At 45.0% G+C, this 16702-nt stretch overlaps 1 protein-coding gene across 1 annotated transcript; it reads left to right on the forward strand.

Annotated features, from left to right (window-relative positions):
• The first annotated feature begins 12000 nt into the window (after positions 1–12000).
• SLC18A3 (solute carrier family 18 member A3) lies at positions 12001–16341 on the forward strand. The gene has a single exon (XM_006112392.5). The coding sequence runs from the start codon at positions 14007–14009 to the stop codon at positions 15579–15581; it is 1575 nt and encodes a 524-aa protein (XP_006112454.1). The 5' UTR covers positions 12001–14006; the 3' UTR covers positions 15582–16341.
• Positions 16342–16702: the final 361 nt, after the last annotated feature.

The following is a 16702-nucleotide window of genomic DNA, read 5'->3' on the forward strand; positions in this document are numbered from 1 at the left end:
CTACAGGAGGTCATGGAGTCAATACTAGGCCTAATGTTTTTTAAAAAGAATGATAACAGAGTGGATTGATTTCAATGAAAGTGATTAAAACAGTTATTTACATCAAGGTTTCTATTTGATAAAATGGTTTAAATTAAACCATGATTAAAATTGGTTATTTAAATCTTGTTTTGCATTAGTACCTTTTATTTTCTTAAAGAAAAGTTGATTCTCACTGGTTGGTAACCATTAAAACACATAGACTGGCAACTAAACATAGCCTTTCTCCTAAATTTGGTACTATTTTTGCTAACCAGGAGGATGCACTATGTCTATAAATATTTATTTAAGCATTCAAATAGCTTAGACATTTATTCAGAATCTTAATTTCTACAGTTTTGACTGTGTTAGAAAATGGTGAGTGATGCATTTTTTACTTATTAGATTATGATTCACTTTTTACTCATGATTTATGTCTGTTTGGAAAAACTGGAATTCAATTAAAAAATTGAAAAACATTACTTTTTTAAGTTAAATAAAACTAATGTACAGAATATATAAGGACAATAAAAATTAATTAAAATGTGTTTTGTATCTATAAATAAATGATTTACTAAACAAAGGAAGATTATCTGTAGTTAATGAATCAACGCATTTGCTTCTGATTACCATGTCCTTCAAGATTTTAGAACAATAGATCTCATCCTTCCATGCCTAGTTTTTACTCTTAGATTGGAAAAGACAAGTTCGCTTTTTCTACCCCCAATCAGTTTCTTAGCTTTGAATGAATTAATCATTGAACGGAAAAGACTGAAATGAAGAAGGTACTCTCTTTGCACCTGCAGAAGAAGGTACTGTAGTCAAAAGCTGTTTTAGCACTACCTGTTTAGCTTAGCCAATGACTTTCTCCTGTTCAAGTGGTTTACTTTCTTTAAAACTTTGGTAACAAACATGTATTGATTAATATGTTTTTACTTAATTAAATTATTTTGATATATTAATTAAATTATTTTGATATATTGTAATAAGTTTAGGCCCTAACACAAGCTGTCATATTTCAAATTCAGTTTTAAATAGGTTCACTCCTAAAAGAAAAATGTATTTAATTTAAATTTAAAAAGGCAATCTAAATTTTTAAAAATAGGGGTTGTTTTTTTTAATTGATTTTTATCCACCCTGAATGCCAGTGCCATTTGTATGTAGTGCAAGCTAAAACGAGAAACAATAAATCTCGTACTTAGGGGCATAATGAGATCACCTGAAAGGTCAGGAAGTAATGCATATTCATCTGTCCCAAATACTCTTCCTTGCTGAATTCTATTCTGTCACCTGTCCTGTTCAGTGTGTACATGAAGCAACTGGTGGTGATGGTCAGACTGTTTGGATTGTAGCTCCACCACTAGGCTGATTACATCCATCTCTGTTTCTGTTGTATTGGACCTAAACTATGTGGTTTATCGATTTTCCAGTGTTGAGCCAATACTAGGGCTTAGCAAAGAATTCATTGGCTGAAGCTTAACCAGGATAACACAGCAGTAGTGCTGATAGGACTCAGGAGGAAACTGAGGCAAGATGGTGGTTATTAACCCTTTAGATTGAGAATTTTTTTCCTGCCTTTTGTTATTCAAGTTTGCAACCTCACAACTCAGCTCAATTTTTAGGTTCATAAGCAGCCCAGATAAGCAGCAGTGATGAAGGATGCTATTTCCCACTTCCTTTAATTACACGCTTTTGACCATTCCTTACATGATGAACACCCACAAGTTACAGCCTATGAGAAATGCCACAGCCTACTCACTTAGAGGAGCTTTCCGCAAGGAGCAAGCAGTGTTGGGGGCTACTCTGCTGGGAATTCCCAATGAGAGGCAAGCAATTCGGAGATTCACTCATCTGCTGATCCAGCAGAATCTGTTTACCCAGGCTGTGACTGGGGGGGATGGTTTAAAAAGGTTTGTGGGGTTGGATGAGGGAGATACCACATTGTGTTATTTAATATGTTTGTTTAGGTGCCATTCTAAATTAGTTTTTTACCTAGTGAAAACTCCTATAGGTTGTTTGATAGGCACACTTAATATATAGGAAAAATAAGCATCTTACCTGATGGCTTGAACATAGCAAAAGCAGAGCTGTTTGGTTTGGCCCCAAGACAAAGCAGGCCCCTGTGATGCTAGACAAGATTCACATACTTTCCCAAGGCTTTTCCTAACCCAAGCCCAAGATCCCTGAGGTGGCCCCAGTACTTATCTTATCCCAGAACCACAGCCATAGCACGACAGACTCCTACTCTTATCTTACAAATTATTACTAAACCTAAACCTAGCATGGATTCATTAAACGTCCCTAACCCCAGTCCTAAGCCAGCCCCAAATATTCCAGGGTCAGTGCCAAACTGACTAAACGCTGTATTTGCCCAAAGATCCCATCCTAAGCTTAGGCCAAGCCCACAATCTGGTCTTGATCTTCTACTTCTCCCAAGATCTTGAAATGGACCCCAGCCCATATTTAGAGTTAAACCCCTAAACTGGACCAATCCTGGATCCTTCTTTGTTCCCATGACCAGGCCCCAAGTCCAAAGGAGCCATTTATCCCAGAGATATCAGGACCCATCTATTTATGTTTTATTCATAATTGTGTTTTAATTATAATTTTGTAGTAGAGAATTAAAAAATCACTGTGCATGAAGCTTTCTTGGCAAAAATGATCTGGACAAACTGGTGAGTGAAGTGGTCTGAAGTGAATAAGAAGAAATTGAATAAAGACAAAGGCAAAGTATTCCATGTAGGAAGGAACAATCAGCTGCATACATAGGGTACATCTACACTGCAGGCTAAAGTCGAGTTAAGATACGCAACTTGAGCTACATTTACTACATAGCTGAGGTCAAAGTCGCTTAACTAGGCTTTTGGTACTATCTACACAGCAGGAAGTCGAAGGAAGAACACTCTTCCTTCGACTTCCCTTACTCCTTGTGAAATGAGGGTTACAGAAATTGAAGTAAGAAGTCCGTTATTTCAAAATAATTTTGAAATAACGGGCTTGCTGTGTAGACACACACTCTGTTATTTTGAAATAACATGAGTAATTTTGAAATAAGAGTGCAGTATAGACATAGCTATACAAAATGAGAAACAACTGCTTAGGAAAGAATACTACGGAAAGGGATTTAGGGATCATAGCAGACCCCAAGTTAAATATGAGTCAATAGCGTAACACTGTTGCAAAAAAGCAAACATCATTCTGAGATGTATTCTAGGGGTGTTGTAAACCAAATACAAGATATAATTCTTCTGTTCTACTCTAGGCTGATTAGACCTGAGCTGGAATACAGTGTCTAGATCTAGGCACTGCATTTCAGGAAAGATGTGGACAAATTAGAGACAGTCCAGAGAAGAGCAACAAAAATGATTAAAGATAAAGAAAACATTACCTCTGAGGGAAGATTGAAAAAACTGGGTTAGTTTAATCTGGAGAAAACTGAGGGTGCGTCTACACAGCAGGGCTTAACTCAAAATAAGCTACGCAAATTGAGCTACGTCAATTGCGTAGCTTATTTCAAAATAGCTTATTTTGAAATAGGGAGCGTCTACACAGCACTTATTTCGAAATAGAGCACTCTTCCTCTGACTTCCCTTACTCCTTGTACAACGAAGGTTACAGGAGTCAGAGTAAGAAGTCTTGCAGTTTGACAGTATTTTGACATTATTTCGAAATAATTGTCTGCTGCGTAGATGTGGACTAAGTTATTTCAGAATAATGCTAGTTATTTTGAAATAATGTTGCTGTGTAGACATAACCTGAGAAGGAACATAACCTTTTATGTACTTGAAAACTGTTCTCACAAGAAGGAGGGAGATAAATTGTTCTCATTACCCTCTGAGGATAGGACAGGAAGCAATGGGCTTAAATGAGCAAGAGAAATTCAGGTTAGATATTAGCAAAAACTTCCTAAATGTCAGGGTGGTTAAACACTGAAATAAATTGCCTAGGGAGGTTGTAGACTTCCTATCACTGGAGATTTTTTAAAAGTAGATTAGACAAGTACCTGTCAGGTAATACTTAGTCATGCCATGAGGTGACCTCTCAAGGACCCTTTGGGTATGTCTACACTGCAACACTATTTTGAAATAACTAGAGCTATTCTGAAATAACTTAGGGTATGTCTACACTAGCCACCCTAGGTTGAACTAGGGTGGCTCATGTAGTCATTCGAACTTGCAAATGAAGCCAGGGATTTAATTATATCTTATAAATATATTTGCATGTTCCGGGCTCCACCATTTTTAAATGCCTGGTAGTTTGAACTCCCTGCCCGCGGCTACACATGGCATGGGCTAGGTAGTTCGAACTAAAGCCCCTAATTCAGACTACCATTACTCCTCCTGCAATGAGAAGGAGGCATTGCAGGCATTATTTTCCGAAAGATCCCCGTCTAGACTGGCGCTTTTTTCTGGAAAAACTCCGAGACGGAAAAAAGCAGCAGCTATTTTTATGCAAATGAAGCGGGGGGGATTTAAATCCCCACTTCATTTGCAATTGCGATGTGTCTAATTTGCATCCCTTTTATGGAAAAGGGATGCAGTCTAGACACAGCCCTAGTGAAATAGTTTTTCCTAATATCCAACCTAGACCTTTCCCACCACAGCTTGAGACCATTGCTCCTTGTTCTGCCATCTGTCACTACTGAAAACAGCCTCTCTCCATCCTCTATGGAACCTCCCTTCAGGAAGTTGAAGGCTGCTATCAAATCCCCCCTCACTCTTCTCTTCTGCAGACTAAACAGACCCAACTCCCTCAGCCTCTCCTCATAGGTCATATGCTCCAGCCCTCTAATCATTTTGATCACCCTCCGCTGGACCCTGTCCAATGTGTCCACATCCTTTTTGTAGTGGGGGGCCCAGAACTGGACACAATACTCCAGATGTGGCCTCACCAGAGCCGAATAAAGGGGAATAATGACATCTCTGGATCTGCTGGCAATGCTCCTCTTAATGCAACCTAATATGCCATTAGCCTTCTTGGCTACAAGGGCACACTGTTGACTCATATCCAGCTTCTCATCCACTGTAACCCCCAGGTCTTTTTCTGCAGAACTACTACTTAACTGGTTGGTCCCCAGCCTGTAACAATGCTTGGGATTCTTCCATCCCAAGTGCGGGACTCTGCACTCATCCTTGTTGAACCTCATCAGATTTCTTGTGGCCCAATCCTCCAATTTGTCTAAGTCACTCTGGACCCTATCTCTGCCCGCAAGTGTATCTACCTTGTCATCAAAACATTTCCAGTCTTCCTGTTCACCCAGTTTTTCCAGTAAAATCTGCCTAATCTGGTTATGCACCCCCTCCTGGATATTTGCCAGATTGCTGAGAAGGGATCTAAAATCTGAATCACATGTGCCCTTTCCCTGAGAGGGCTGAGAGGCCATCTCTCTGTCTTTGGGCCACTAGGAATGAACACCGATTGCAGGCCTCCTGTCTGACACCCTTCTTAGCAGAGGAGACCCCTCAGTCCAGTTGCCTAGGCCCAGAACCAATGCAGCTTTCACACTGAACCTCGTGACAGCTCTTGGCTACTCCCCAGAATCCCACTGAGGCGTGAGCCTTCTGGTTTACAGTTTAGCTCTTCAGGGACAGCTCAGACCAAAAGCAACTAGACGCCACCTCGCAAAGTTTCTAACCTCTCCGTTAGACAAGAGAGGCTTCCAAAGCACCTCTCCCCACCCCTGGGGAATCACAGAACAACCTTCCCCCACGAGTCCTACTTATCTGGGGAAGAAAATGACTCACAAAAAGGGGAACAGGAAGGTCATGGCTGGGTTGGTGTCAGGATCCTGCTGGCACCTACCCTGCCTTTGGTAGCATGGAGCAGACAGGATCACCTCACTCTCCTCCCCTTACCAGAGCCCCCACAGGCTCTGAAAGGTTTAAAATATGCAGGGCTAAAGTGACTGGGTCTCCAGTCCAAGGCAGGGCAGCATCAGGTATAATGTGCAGGGAGAAGCCAGCAGTCATGAGGCAGGATGGGGCTGCATTCCCTACCCCTTAATACTGGGGAGCTCTGTGTACTCTCTGATGCTGGCCAGTCTCCCTGGTCACACAGCCAATCACAGCCTCACACCCCAATCTGTGCCCTGATACTTCATTGCGCCTCCAGAAGGGTGTTCCCCCCAGTCTGAAAAACAAAGCTGGAGGAAACCCCACCACACCCCTCCCCTGAGAGTCCATCTGTATCAGGGAGGTGGGTTCCCCTGGCCTCATCACTGTGCTCTTGCAGCAGCTTTCCTCTGCTTGGGCTGATAAAAATGGCCAAAGACCCAGAGCAGAGCAGCCCCTCCCCTTTTACAACCTTCTGTAATGGGACCTCCTGATCAGCCAGACCAGGTGACCTCAAAGCCCTACAGGTGATTTCGCGGTCAGTTCCTGGGCGAGAGCTGGTCTTTTCTCTAGAGAGCTTCTGATTGAATAGCGGACCTGATTTAATAACCCTCTAGCATTAGCCTGGTGCGTCAGCCCCCTGGACTTCTAGTTCAACATGCAGGGTTCTCAAAGGCAAACACACACCATGTTCAAAATGGAGTCTGCAATCTGGCACAGATACCTCTAAAAAGCATGCACTAGCTAACAAAATTAGTAAGCTGTGTGTTGACAGAGTCCCTAAATCATTTTCAGTCTTCCCATTCCTTCCACTCCTGTTTACTCCACTCTGTTCAGCTGTTGGCCTCTTACTCCTACTCCAGATTAAATTGCTTCCTATTACAACTCCATTTCTTCCTCATTCTGTGGCTTTCTCTGTTTTCTACACAAACACATGCACATATGTATTCTTCAAATGTTATCTTAATTGGCTGACAGGTGAATTATTCTTGAAGATAAATTCTGTGGTTTAGCACTGAATGGCTGAAAAGAAGAGAACTTAGCAAGGCTGATGTTTTTGGAGTATGTTGGGGATCTCATTTTTTGTCAGTGAAATGAAGGAAGATTTGATAGAGTAAGGGTGACAGTAGGGCCCAGAAAGAGATCTGACAGTAGGAATGATCTTGAAATCTTGCTGATGCCATGTGTAGCTCAAAGAAAGAGAAGACTGATACAGGAGATCAACCAATGGATTTGCCAGTGGTTTGAGATTTATAGGGTAAGAGTTTGAAAGATGTAAAAATGCAGGAAGGGAAGGTGATTGTTTAATGTGATCCAAGCGAATAGAACTAGGCCTACTGGGATAAAAATGGAAAAGGATGTTTAAGGGTTAATGTCAAGAGACTACACAAGCAGTGACCCCTGTTAGACTGTGGAGTAGTTTCCCAAGAAGTGGTACAAGCCCAATAGCATCAGCTGTTTAAACTAATGTGAAAAAAATACTCAAGAATATATTGTAGAGAATTATCCTACCATTGCAGGGAGTGAATAACATAATCGAATGGCTCTGATACATCTTCAGCTCTGTGACACTTGTATTAGCCTCCAGTATTAACTAGAACATCCGCTGTCACTTAACTAACACAAGCCTATACACACAGCTCATAAACCTGAAGTATCTGATTGCCTGCTGTCTCCTTTTTGTCATCTGTTTCACTCTCTCTCAAAACACTATTTGCAAAAGATGTAGGAAGCATGACAGCAGTTTGCAAACTATATGACAAACATATACAAATTGATGCAACATAAACAAATTGATGATTTACTACTGTCAAAACTCAGCAGTAACATTTTCAGAAAGAAATTATACAATTTAAACATTGGTTTTATGCAACTAGTAAATGTGCTCTGGTATAAAGCCTGATTACCTCTATATTTTGGCTGAAAATTTGAGTGAATTAAAGTAACCAGTCCCATGATGCATTCCAAAAAGTGGGTGTGAAATGGTGATTAAGTCAATGGCAAAACTCCTATTCATTTGAGTAAGAGCAGGATGACACTTTAGGTATATTGATGCAAAGGAAAAAAATATTATTTGCGGATGCAAAATATTTGCATTTACTTTTAAATTCTGCATACAAAATAATATATATATCGTTCTATATTGGCTTCCATTGTTTACCATACAAAGGGACACCTGAAACAGATTTACTAAAAACAGACCTTAATGCTCCATTTTCTCTCTATCCTATTCTAGACAATTAATACAGTATTTGTCTATATAGGTTAAATTTCTCTATTTAAGAGAAACAGACATGTAGATCTTGGTGAAAAAATATCTAGAAAAGGAAACACATAATTTGTTCAGAGATGGGTGCCAAAACATATTGCCAGATCCTTAAGAGGATGAGTTCTTTATTACAAATATTAAGTACTAGGGCTATTAAGGGGATTAGTATTCTGAAGATGTGAAGTGGTCCAGCCTTTTAAGTCATTGCATTTAGTCTTATATCAAGAAGTTTTTCAGTTTTGCAGATTCCTAAACACGTTATAACAGTCTCAGATCCATTCTTTACAATGCAATTTTATCAAAAGTCATTTCTCCGTTTACAAAATTGCAACAGTATTACCAACTCTTAATCCAAAGCACAAGTGTGGGTTTTTTTAGTCATAATTCAATGAAGTGAGTGCATCTTTTGCAAGGTCATTGCATCTGTTTTCCTATTAAAAGATATATATTGGTGTGGGACAGAAAAAAAATTAGAAATTCCTAGGATTTTCACTTCTTACTTATACTGGAAAGTTAGAAACCTGAAAGTTCTGCTACAAGTCACTTCCACTCAAATCTAACTTGTGTTCTAGCCTTTTGTGTGTTTATTTATATGAATGTGTTAAATTCTCATCTCTATGGAAATCTGATTACCCTGAACATCACTTCCACTAATTGTTTGATTTTTAAAAATCACAATCTTTTGTCTTACAGGTTTTGGATTGGACACCCAAAAATAAATGAGATAATTTTCTAATTATGAATATCTGAAAACTGAGAAGCCCATGAGGGCTAAAAGCTATAAGGGCTGGAAAGCTCAATAGACAGAGAAAATACAGGTGATGAAAAGTCAGGTGTTTTCCTTATCTTAGAAAAGAGGAGATTAAAGGGGGTTATGATAGAGATCTAGAAAATCATGACTGGTGTGGAAAAAGTGAATAAGGAAAAGTTACTTACTTGTTACCATACCACAAGAACTAGGGGTCACCAAATGAAATGAATAGGTAGCAGGTTTAAAACAAACAAAAGGAAGTTTTTCTTCACACTGCGCATGGTCAGCCTATGCAACTCCTTGCCAGAGGAAGTTGTGAAAACCAGGACTTTAACAGGGTTCAAGAAAGAGCTAGATAAATTCATGGAAGTTAGGTCCATTAATGGCTGTTAGCCAGGGTGCGTAGGAATGATGTCCCTAGCCTCTGTCAGAGGCTGGGAATGGGTGACTGGAGAGGGATTGCTTGAAGATTCCCTGTTCTGTTCACTCCCTCTGGGGCATCTGCATTGGCTACTGTCAGCAGACAGAACACTGGGCTAGATGGACCTTTGGTCTGACCCAGTATGGCCGTTCTTATGTTTTTAGGTAAGTGCTAAGGCTGATGGCAATGAATACAATTATGATGGAATGAACATAAAGGCTTTTCAATGAAAGGAAAATCTCTCCAATTTCCTTTAATGTGAATTTGCCATTGAACTCAGAAGTAGGACAGGGTGCTCGTCACAGACTTCCTTTCCCTTCTTCTACAACCTTTAGAACAAAAGTAACTCATCCTAGAATCTTCATACTCACCTTACTATTCATAGTAGGTTTCCAAAGAGCTAATGTGCTGCAATGTAGGTTGAGTGAAGGATATCTGTGTCTCAGCAGTCTCCCAGTCAACCCAACGTGAACATGCTCTCTGCTGTCTTTGGGGCTTTTGGAAGAAGAGAACATAAGGACAGAGTGCTTTCACCTCACCTTACCTTACCTTGGAGTCCTGTTTCATAAGGTATTATTCATTTCTAAACTGACCTTGCTTTTCACTTCATCTCACTGTTGCTCCATCAATTTCAACCACATTTGAAGGTCCATTCTCTATTAGTTTTGCCTAGTCAATAAAGTTCACGTAGCTATGACTCATCAGCACATAAATGAATCAACTGATCTGATTTACTAAGAAGACTATATTTATTATGCGACATTTTTCAAGTATAATTCAGCTTGCCCTTGATGGTAATAAATGAGATATCAGCTCCCCTGAGACAAGAGAACCCGCCCCTGTATTTTCCAGGCATGGCCCTAGCCAGATTCCATTTTAGAGACGGGAAACAGCCATATCTTTGATTAAAAAGGAACCTTTAATCAAATAAAGTGCCTCATCAAGCAAGAGCCAAGATTCCAATACTCTTGACTGCAGCACACAAATAATCCAAAATCAAATCTCCACCACACACACAACCCATTACCACTTGGTGTAAACGTGACATCCATCACAAGTAGGGAGAATGTCCTTCAGCATTTTTACTCTTGTCCTTAGATTCATTTGTCTTCTCTCCCTCCCCCATACCAGATATGCTTTTTATACATTTTTTTAAATCCTTCTCCTCAGGCTGATCCTCTGGGGTATTTCTGTGGAAGCTCCAGTCTACATTCTTTGTCCAAAAAGAAATGTTTCCAAGGAGAGTAACTGATACAGACTGTGCATGAGCCAGGAGTAACTGCAGTGGCCTTTGGGTAACTTAGTAGTGACTAGTTTTCCTTCTTGCTGCTGTCGTTTCACTTTGTGACAATAGTCATTTTGATTAATGTTACATCATCCTTGGGATCTTTGACCCTAACCATAATTTTAGTGAATAAAATTAAATACATAATAGTTCATTAACAACAACAGCCCTGAGGATATCATTTTACATTTCTTGTGCTTCTGTACATGCAGAATTGCATATGTATACCTATCTCTATGCGGACTCTCATCTTAAGGAGTCTTTCTGGTCATCTAGACTGTTTCATTTCAACTGTGCAAGACATAGCAATTGACAGAATGAATGACTTTTTCTTTGGCCTCACAAGCCCTGCAGAACACAATGCAAGCAAATGAAGGAGACTTGAACTCCATATCAATGAAGAAACCATTTTTCAGTCAGTTGAGAGGTCTAATTATTTTAAACAGCATTTGCAGAGCTATCTCCTTGGATTAGTCTACACATAATTCTGCTATATGGAATGTTCGTTTATTTATTGCACGCGACAAACTACACAGGCCAGAAAGGAGGTGGGGAACTCTGCTATAAGGAGTTTTTAGTGGAAGTAGTATTTTGATTGTAATTGTTTTAAACCCTAGGCTAACAATGTTGTGATATATTTGAATATATTTCATTTTTCTGGGTATTTCTGAGACTGGTAATGTGCTATATACAGCAATCAAAAAGACTTTGCAGCCTTAGTAGCTCCACATTGATTGATTAAAAATGCAGGAAATGTGCAAATCTAATGTATTTCCCCTATTTTGTTGGTTTCCTGTTTGCATTTCTTTCCTTTTGGGCGGGGAAAACAGGCGTGTCCATTTCATATTGCTGTGGTCCATTTCACTGGTGTTTAAGCTGTGTAGGAGAATGTATAAATCCAAACAAGACACCTTTCTCTGGATTGATAAATACTCAGGAGATTGATTGACTGTTTGTTTGGACGTTAATTTCCTAAAACCTCTTATACTAGCCACCACCAGGCAGATTTGAACCTGGAACCTCTGAAATGGGTATAGGAGCCTCTACCCTCTGAGCTAAAAGCCACCTGGCTCCCACCAGCGGTGGAGAAGCCTCTTGGTCTTAACTGTTGCTGTGGTCTAGGTGCTACTGCATTAGTGATTCACATTAGGTGTGTGGGTTACATAATCAAAACCAAAGCTGAGAACTACCCCTGACATTGTCCCTCTTGCCTCAGGGCTGGGCTCTCACAAAGTTGGCTGTTTTAAGGGTTTTGCCACTGAGCCACATTAGGGAAATTTTCATTTTCTCCTATTATTCAGGCCAGATGTAATGAAATCTAAAACTGTTTAATGTAGAAGGTTAATCTGCCTTGAATTATTATTTGAATGCAGAGTGTTTCTGGGTTTTCCATTTCAGCAAAATTAAACTGCTCCAAGAACCGAAAATAAGCGGGGAGTGCATTTACAAAGCGTGGCACAAATTGGCCTGAAATGCCTCCAAAACGTGCTTTTATTGGGATGCACGGCTAATTTATCACCACACCTCGCTTATATAAAAGTATTAAGAGAAGGCAGAGCCTGCGTGAAGCATTTCCGGGAGGTATCATTCGCTCCTATTTAAAAAGGCAGCGAGTCAAGACAAGCCCCTTAGGTATGTTGTCGGGATGGGGGTAGGGGTGCAGAAACTGTATGTGCCATTTCTCTCCGTCGCCCTGCGCTCTCCTGTCAGTTACATCAACATGTGGCGCCCAACGTGGAGTTAATTCTCCCGGCAGCATTACAGCAAAAGTCCCAGCGATCCGACAGTCGCACAGCGCTGGGAGGGAAATCGTTTTACAAAGAGTTAATCCTCTGCTGCCTGAAACCCCACAGGACCCAGGGCTGCGTCCCTCCTAAGCCAAGGCAGTTTATTTCAGTCCGGCCGTATGAGCATTTCACCTGCTGCCCCTCTGGGGACGAAGCATTCATTAGAACGCAGTGAACAAGCGCACGCCCTGCTCGGAGACAGGCTGCTGACATTGTAGGGACCGGATCAGGGAGATCTTAGGGTCTGCTTCTTGCTCTCTGAGCCCCCTTCCGTGCCTCCAGCACAGACCCTGGCAGAGCAAATTGGCTCATTTCAACAGACTCCCCGGCCCCGCCAAGGGAACGTGTCAGCCCAGCCCTCCCGCTCTACCCAAATATTCGAGACTGAGCTTGAGGGGTGTTCGCGCGTGGGCTTTTCAACTAACCGCTGCTCTTTACTGGGACCAGCGCAACGGCGGCAAAACCGAGAGTCTCTTCTTCTCCACAGATCGGTGCCTCGTCTGTTGCTGTCCCTTCAGAACCTGAGCCCACCTACAGAACCTGGGCAGCGGGGCTAGCAACACCCCCCCCCCCCTCTTCCTTTGGGATAAACTAGCGGAATCCTTGGGGTAAATCGCCCGGCGCGGAGCAGGGTCAGATGTAGCCCCACGCGCGTGCACCCCACACGTCCCTGCGGGATCGGGTTCGCCTGGCGCCTGCCACGTGCCGCCCCCCAGCTCTCCTCTTGCAGATTCTATCTGTGGGTTCCGTCCTCACCCCCCTCTGGGCTTCAGGCCGGGCGAGGCGGGGCTGGGCTGGGCAGCGCGCTTGTCCCGGAGCCCGAGGAAAACTCGCGTCTAAGGGGCTACGCTCAGGGACCAGCTGGCCGGAGATTGGCTCCGGCTCCTCCTTGCGATGCATTAGCATTGAGAGACGCAGCTGGCAAGTAGCCACTGGGGGGCCAAAGCGAAGTGTGCGTCACAGCCCGGGCCGGGGAGGGGAGACGGGGGCTTTTTGGAAGAAAGGAAAAAAAAATAAGAGTGAGCTTGGAGCAGCATGCCCCTCAGTCTGCGCCAATGGCAGCCCGAGCCGGCGAGCCTGCGCTGGGTTGGGGGCAGGGCTTGCTGGGGCTGGCTGCCGAGCGCTGGAGCTGAGCCCGGGAGGCTCGCGGCGCTCCGAGGCCTGGCGAGCCGGGGCGTGTTAATGCTGCTGTTGATGGCCAGTCCTTCCCACCCGCCTGGCAGCCGCGGCGGGGATGGTCGCTGCGCACGGGCAGTGAGCGGCGAGCAAGCGAAGGCAGCGGGCAAAGCCCGTCGGTCGGCAGAGGAGCAGCGGCTGCCCACGCGTGGCTGGACGCCTGGCCGCAGCGAGTCCTCCGGCCGGCTACAGTGACAGGCGCCCGGGGATGTGAGGAGCCGGGGGCACAGCACAGCCGGGGAAAGAGCCGAGGAGGCCCGGGAAGGAGCCGTGCCGCCGAGGCAGAGCGGCAGACCCCTTGCGAGCGTGTGGCCCGCCCGCCAGTCCCAGCTCCCTGCCCTCGGCGCGATTCTCCCACGCGACCCCCCATGCACAGATAGCGAAGTCCCCGCGGACGGGCGGAGAGGCTGAAGTTTCAGGTGGGCAGCGGCTGCGTGGCCGGGCGCGCCGGACCCCCGGGATCGGAGGATGGCGACCGAAGGGGGAGCCGGGCTGGCCAAGTCCGCCGTGGAGAAGCTGTCGGACGCCATGGGCGAGAAGACCAAGCAGCTGGGCACGGCCATGCAAGACGTGCACCGGCAGCGGCGGCTGATCCTGGTGATCGTGTGCGTGGCCCTCTTCCTGGATAACATGCTCTACATGGTGATCGTGCCCATCATGCCGGTCTACATCTCCACCATGTGGAAGGCGACCGAGAACCTCTCGAGCGAGGCCAACGCCAGCGGGGCCAACGCCAACTGGGCCAAGTCGGTGCTGGGGCGCGGCTACCACCCGGAGAACGAGGACATCAAGATCGGGGTGCTCTTCGCCTCCAAGGCCATCCTGCAGCTGCTGGTCAACCCCCTGAGCGGCACCTTCATCGACCGCGTGGGCTACGACATCCCGCTGCTGATCGGCCTGACCGTCATGTTCCTTTCCACCATCATCTTCGCCCTGGCCGAGAACTACGCCACCCTCTTCGCGGCGCGCAGCCTGCAGGGGCTAGGCTCGGCCTTCGCCGACACCTCCGGCATCGCCATGATCGCCGACAAGTACACGGAGGAGTCGGAGCGCAGCCGGGCCCTGGGCATCGCCCTGGCCTTCATCTCCTTCGGCAGCCTGGTGGCGCCCCCCTTCGGCGGCGTGCTCTACTGCATCGCCGGCCGGCGGGCGCCCTTCCTGGTGCTGGCCTGCATCTGCCTGCTGGACGGCCTGCTGCTGCTCACCGTCATGCGGCCCTTCGGCGGCCGGGCGCGGGCCAACATGCCCGTGGGCACCTCCATCCACCGCCTCATGGTGGACCCCTACATCGCCGTGGTGGCCGGCGCGCTCACCACGTGCAACATCCCGCTGGCCTTCCTGGAGCCCACCATCGCCACGTGGATGAAGAAGACCATGGGCGCCTCGGAGTGGCAGATGGGGATCACATGGCTCCCCGCCTTCTTCCCCCACGTGCTGGGCGTCTACCTCACCATCAAGCTGGCCGCCCAGTACCCGCACCTGCAGTGGTTCTATGCGGCTCTGGGCATGGCCATCATCGGGGCCAGCTCCTGCACCGTGCCCGCCTGCCGGAACTTCGGGCAGCTCATCGTCCCGCTCTGCGGCATCTGCTTCGGCATCGCCCTGGTGGACACCGCCCTGCTGCCCACCCTGGCCTTCCTCGTGGACGTGCGCCACGTGTCGGTTTACGGCAGCGTCTATGCCATCGCGGATATTTCCTACTCCGTGGCCTACGCCCTGGGGCCCATCGTCGCCAGCCAGATCGTGCACACGCTGGGCTTCCCGCAGCTGAACCTGGGCATGGGGCTGGCCAACGTGCTCTACGCCCCGGTCCTCCTGTTCCTCAGAAACGTCTGCCACATGAAAGCCTCTCACTCCGAGAGGAACATCCTGCTGGAGGAGGGACCCAAAGGGCTCTATGACACCATCAAAATGGAGGAGCGCAAAGGCAAAGGGAGACCCCCCCATCCAGCAGGGGAGGTGGAAGGAAACAGCCTGGAGTCTTACCACAGGGACCTGGTAGGGGCCTCGGAGGAGGACTCCTCAGACTATGAATACAGTTAGGCTGCACGGAGCGGCCAGAAGACGGGTTACAGTGGGGGGAGGGAGCGAAAGTATTATTGCATTTGTTTATGTACCAATGTGCACTATCTACAAATAACCTTTGTCATGCTGTAATGGCTTTCGTCGTCTTCTCGACGTGTGTTGAGTTGGTATTTCCTTAGACACCGGCAGGGGAAAATCAGGAGGAAGACTAATTGAATGACGTATTTACTGTGGTGGTCCTTCCGAAAAACGTTTAGCTGGGGTCTCTTGTGCAAAAGTTTTCTCCAGTCGAAACCGTGTGTGACATATTGTATATCTCTGTAAAATGTATAAAGGGGTGGGCGTGTGTAAGAAAATTCAGATTGCATAGCCAAGGACTTAAAATTCGCTCAATCTTGTATATATGTACGGACATCTTTATTTGGTTTCATATGTAACAACCACCAAAAAATCGCGTATTATTTGTTCTTTGGGAATCAGCTCTAGCATTATACTCATTTCTTTCTGTTGTGCTGCTATCCGGGAAATGCAATATACTGTACCATGTGTAAGTCCAAATCTACAAGGATAATATGATCGAAATAAATGAAGTTTGAGGGGATCCATAGTCTTCGTTTCATTGTTCGATGTTGAGAGCAAAGCTATGACTCTAACAAATGCCAAGTAGTTCCCTATGACATTAACCTCGTTTATTTTCTAAGATTGATTCAATAAAGATAAACCCCTGGGGGGATGGGACCGCTCATTCTTTGAATTCTATGTAAAAGTGTTCCGACAGAATTCCAAACACAGTATTAAGCATCACTGCATACAGTGGTTTAGTATTAAGGTGGTTTAAAAAAAAACACGGCACTTTTGCAATAAAGTGTTCACATACTCAAGAGCTTCCGAATTTTGTATTTCTACCAGGTACCTTTACGGTAATGTACAGCATGTAGCCCTGCCTCTATCACATAATTATAATCGACGGGGATAAAATAAACAGTAAGTTCCAACTCTCTATAACGTCTCTCGTGATTTCCAAGCGCTTCACAAAGCATGTCAGGATCATGGGCTAAAAAAAGACGAAGGTGATTTATTCAGACGTACCCACAAGGTAGAACCTTTGGTCCAAACGCAAACATGGAACCGAAGTTCTT

The sequence above is a fragment of the Pelodiscus sinensis genome, chromosome 8, assembly GCF_052426305.1.
Source record: "Pelodiscus sinensis isolate ZL-2025 chromosome 8, ASM5242630v1, whole genome shotgun sequence".
In the NCBI taxonomy this organism is placed as follows: Eukaryota; Metazoa; Chordata; order Testudines; family Trionychidae; genus Pelodiscus; species Pelodiscus sinensis.

What these genes read in the sequence shown, in the direction of transcription:
- SLC18A3 (XM_006112392.5), top strand. Translation starts at nt 14,007, where the DNA reads ATGGCGACCGAAGGGGGAGCCGGGCTGGCCAAGTCCGCCGTGGAGAAG.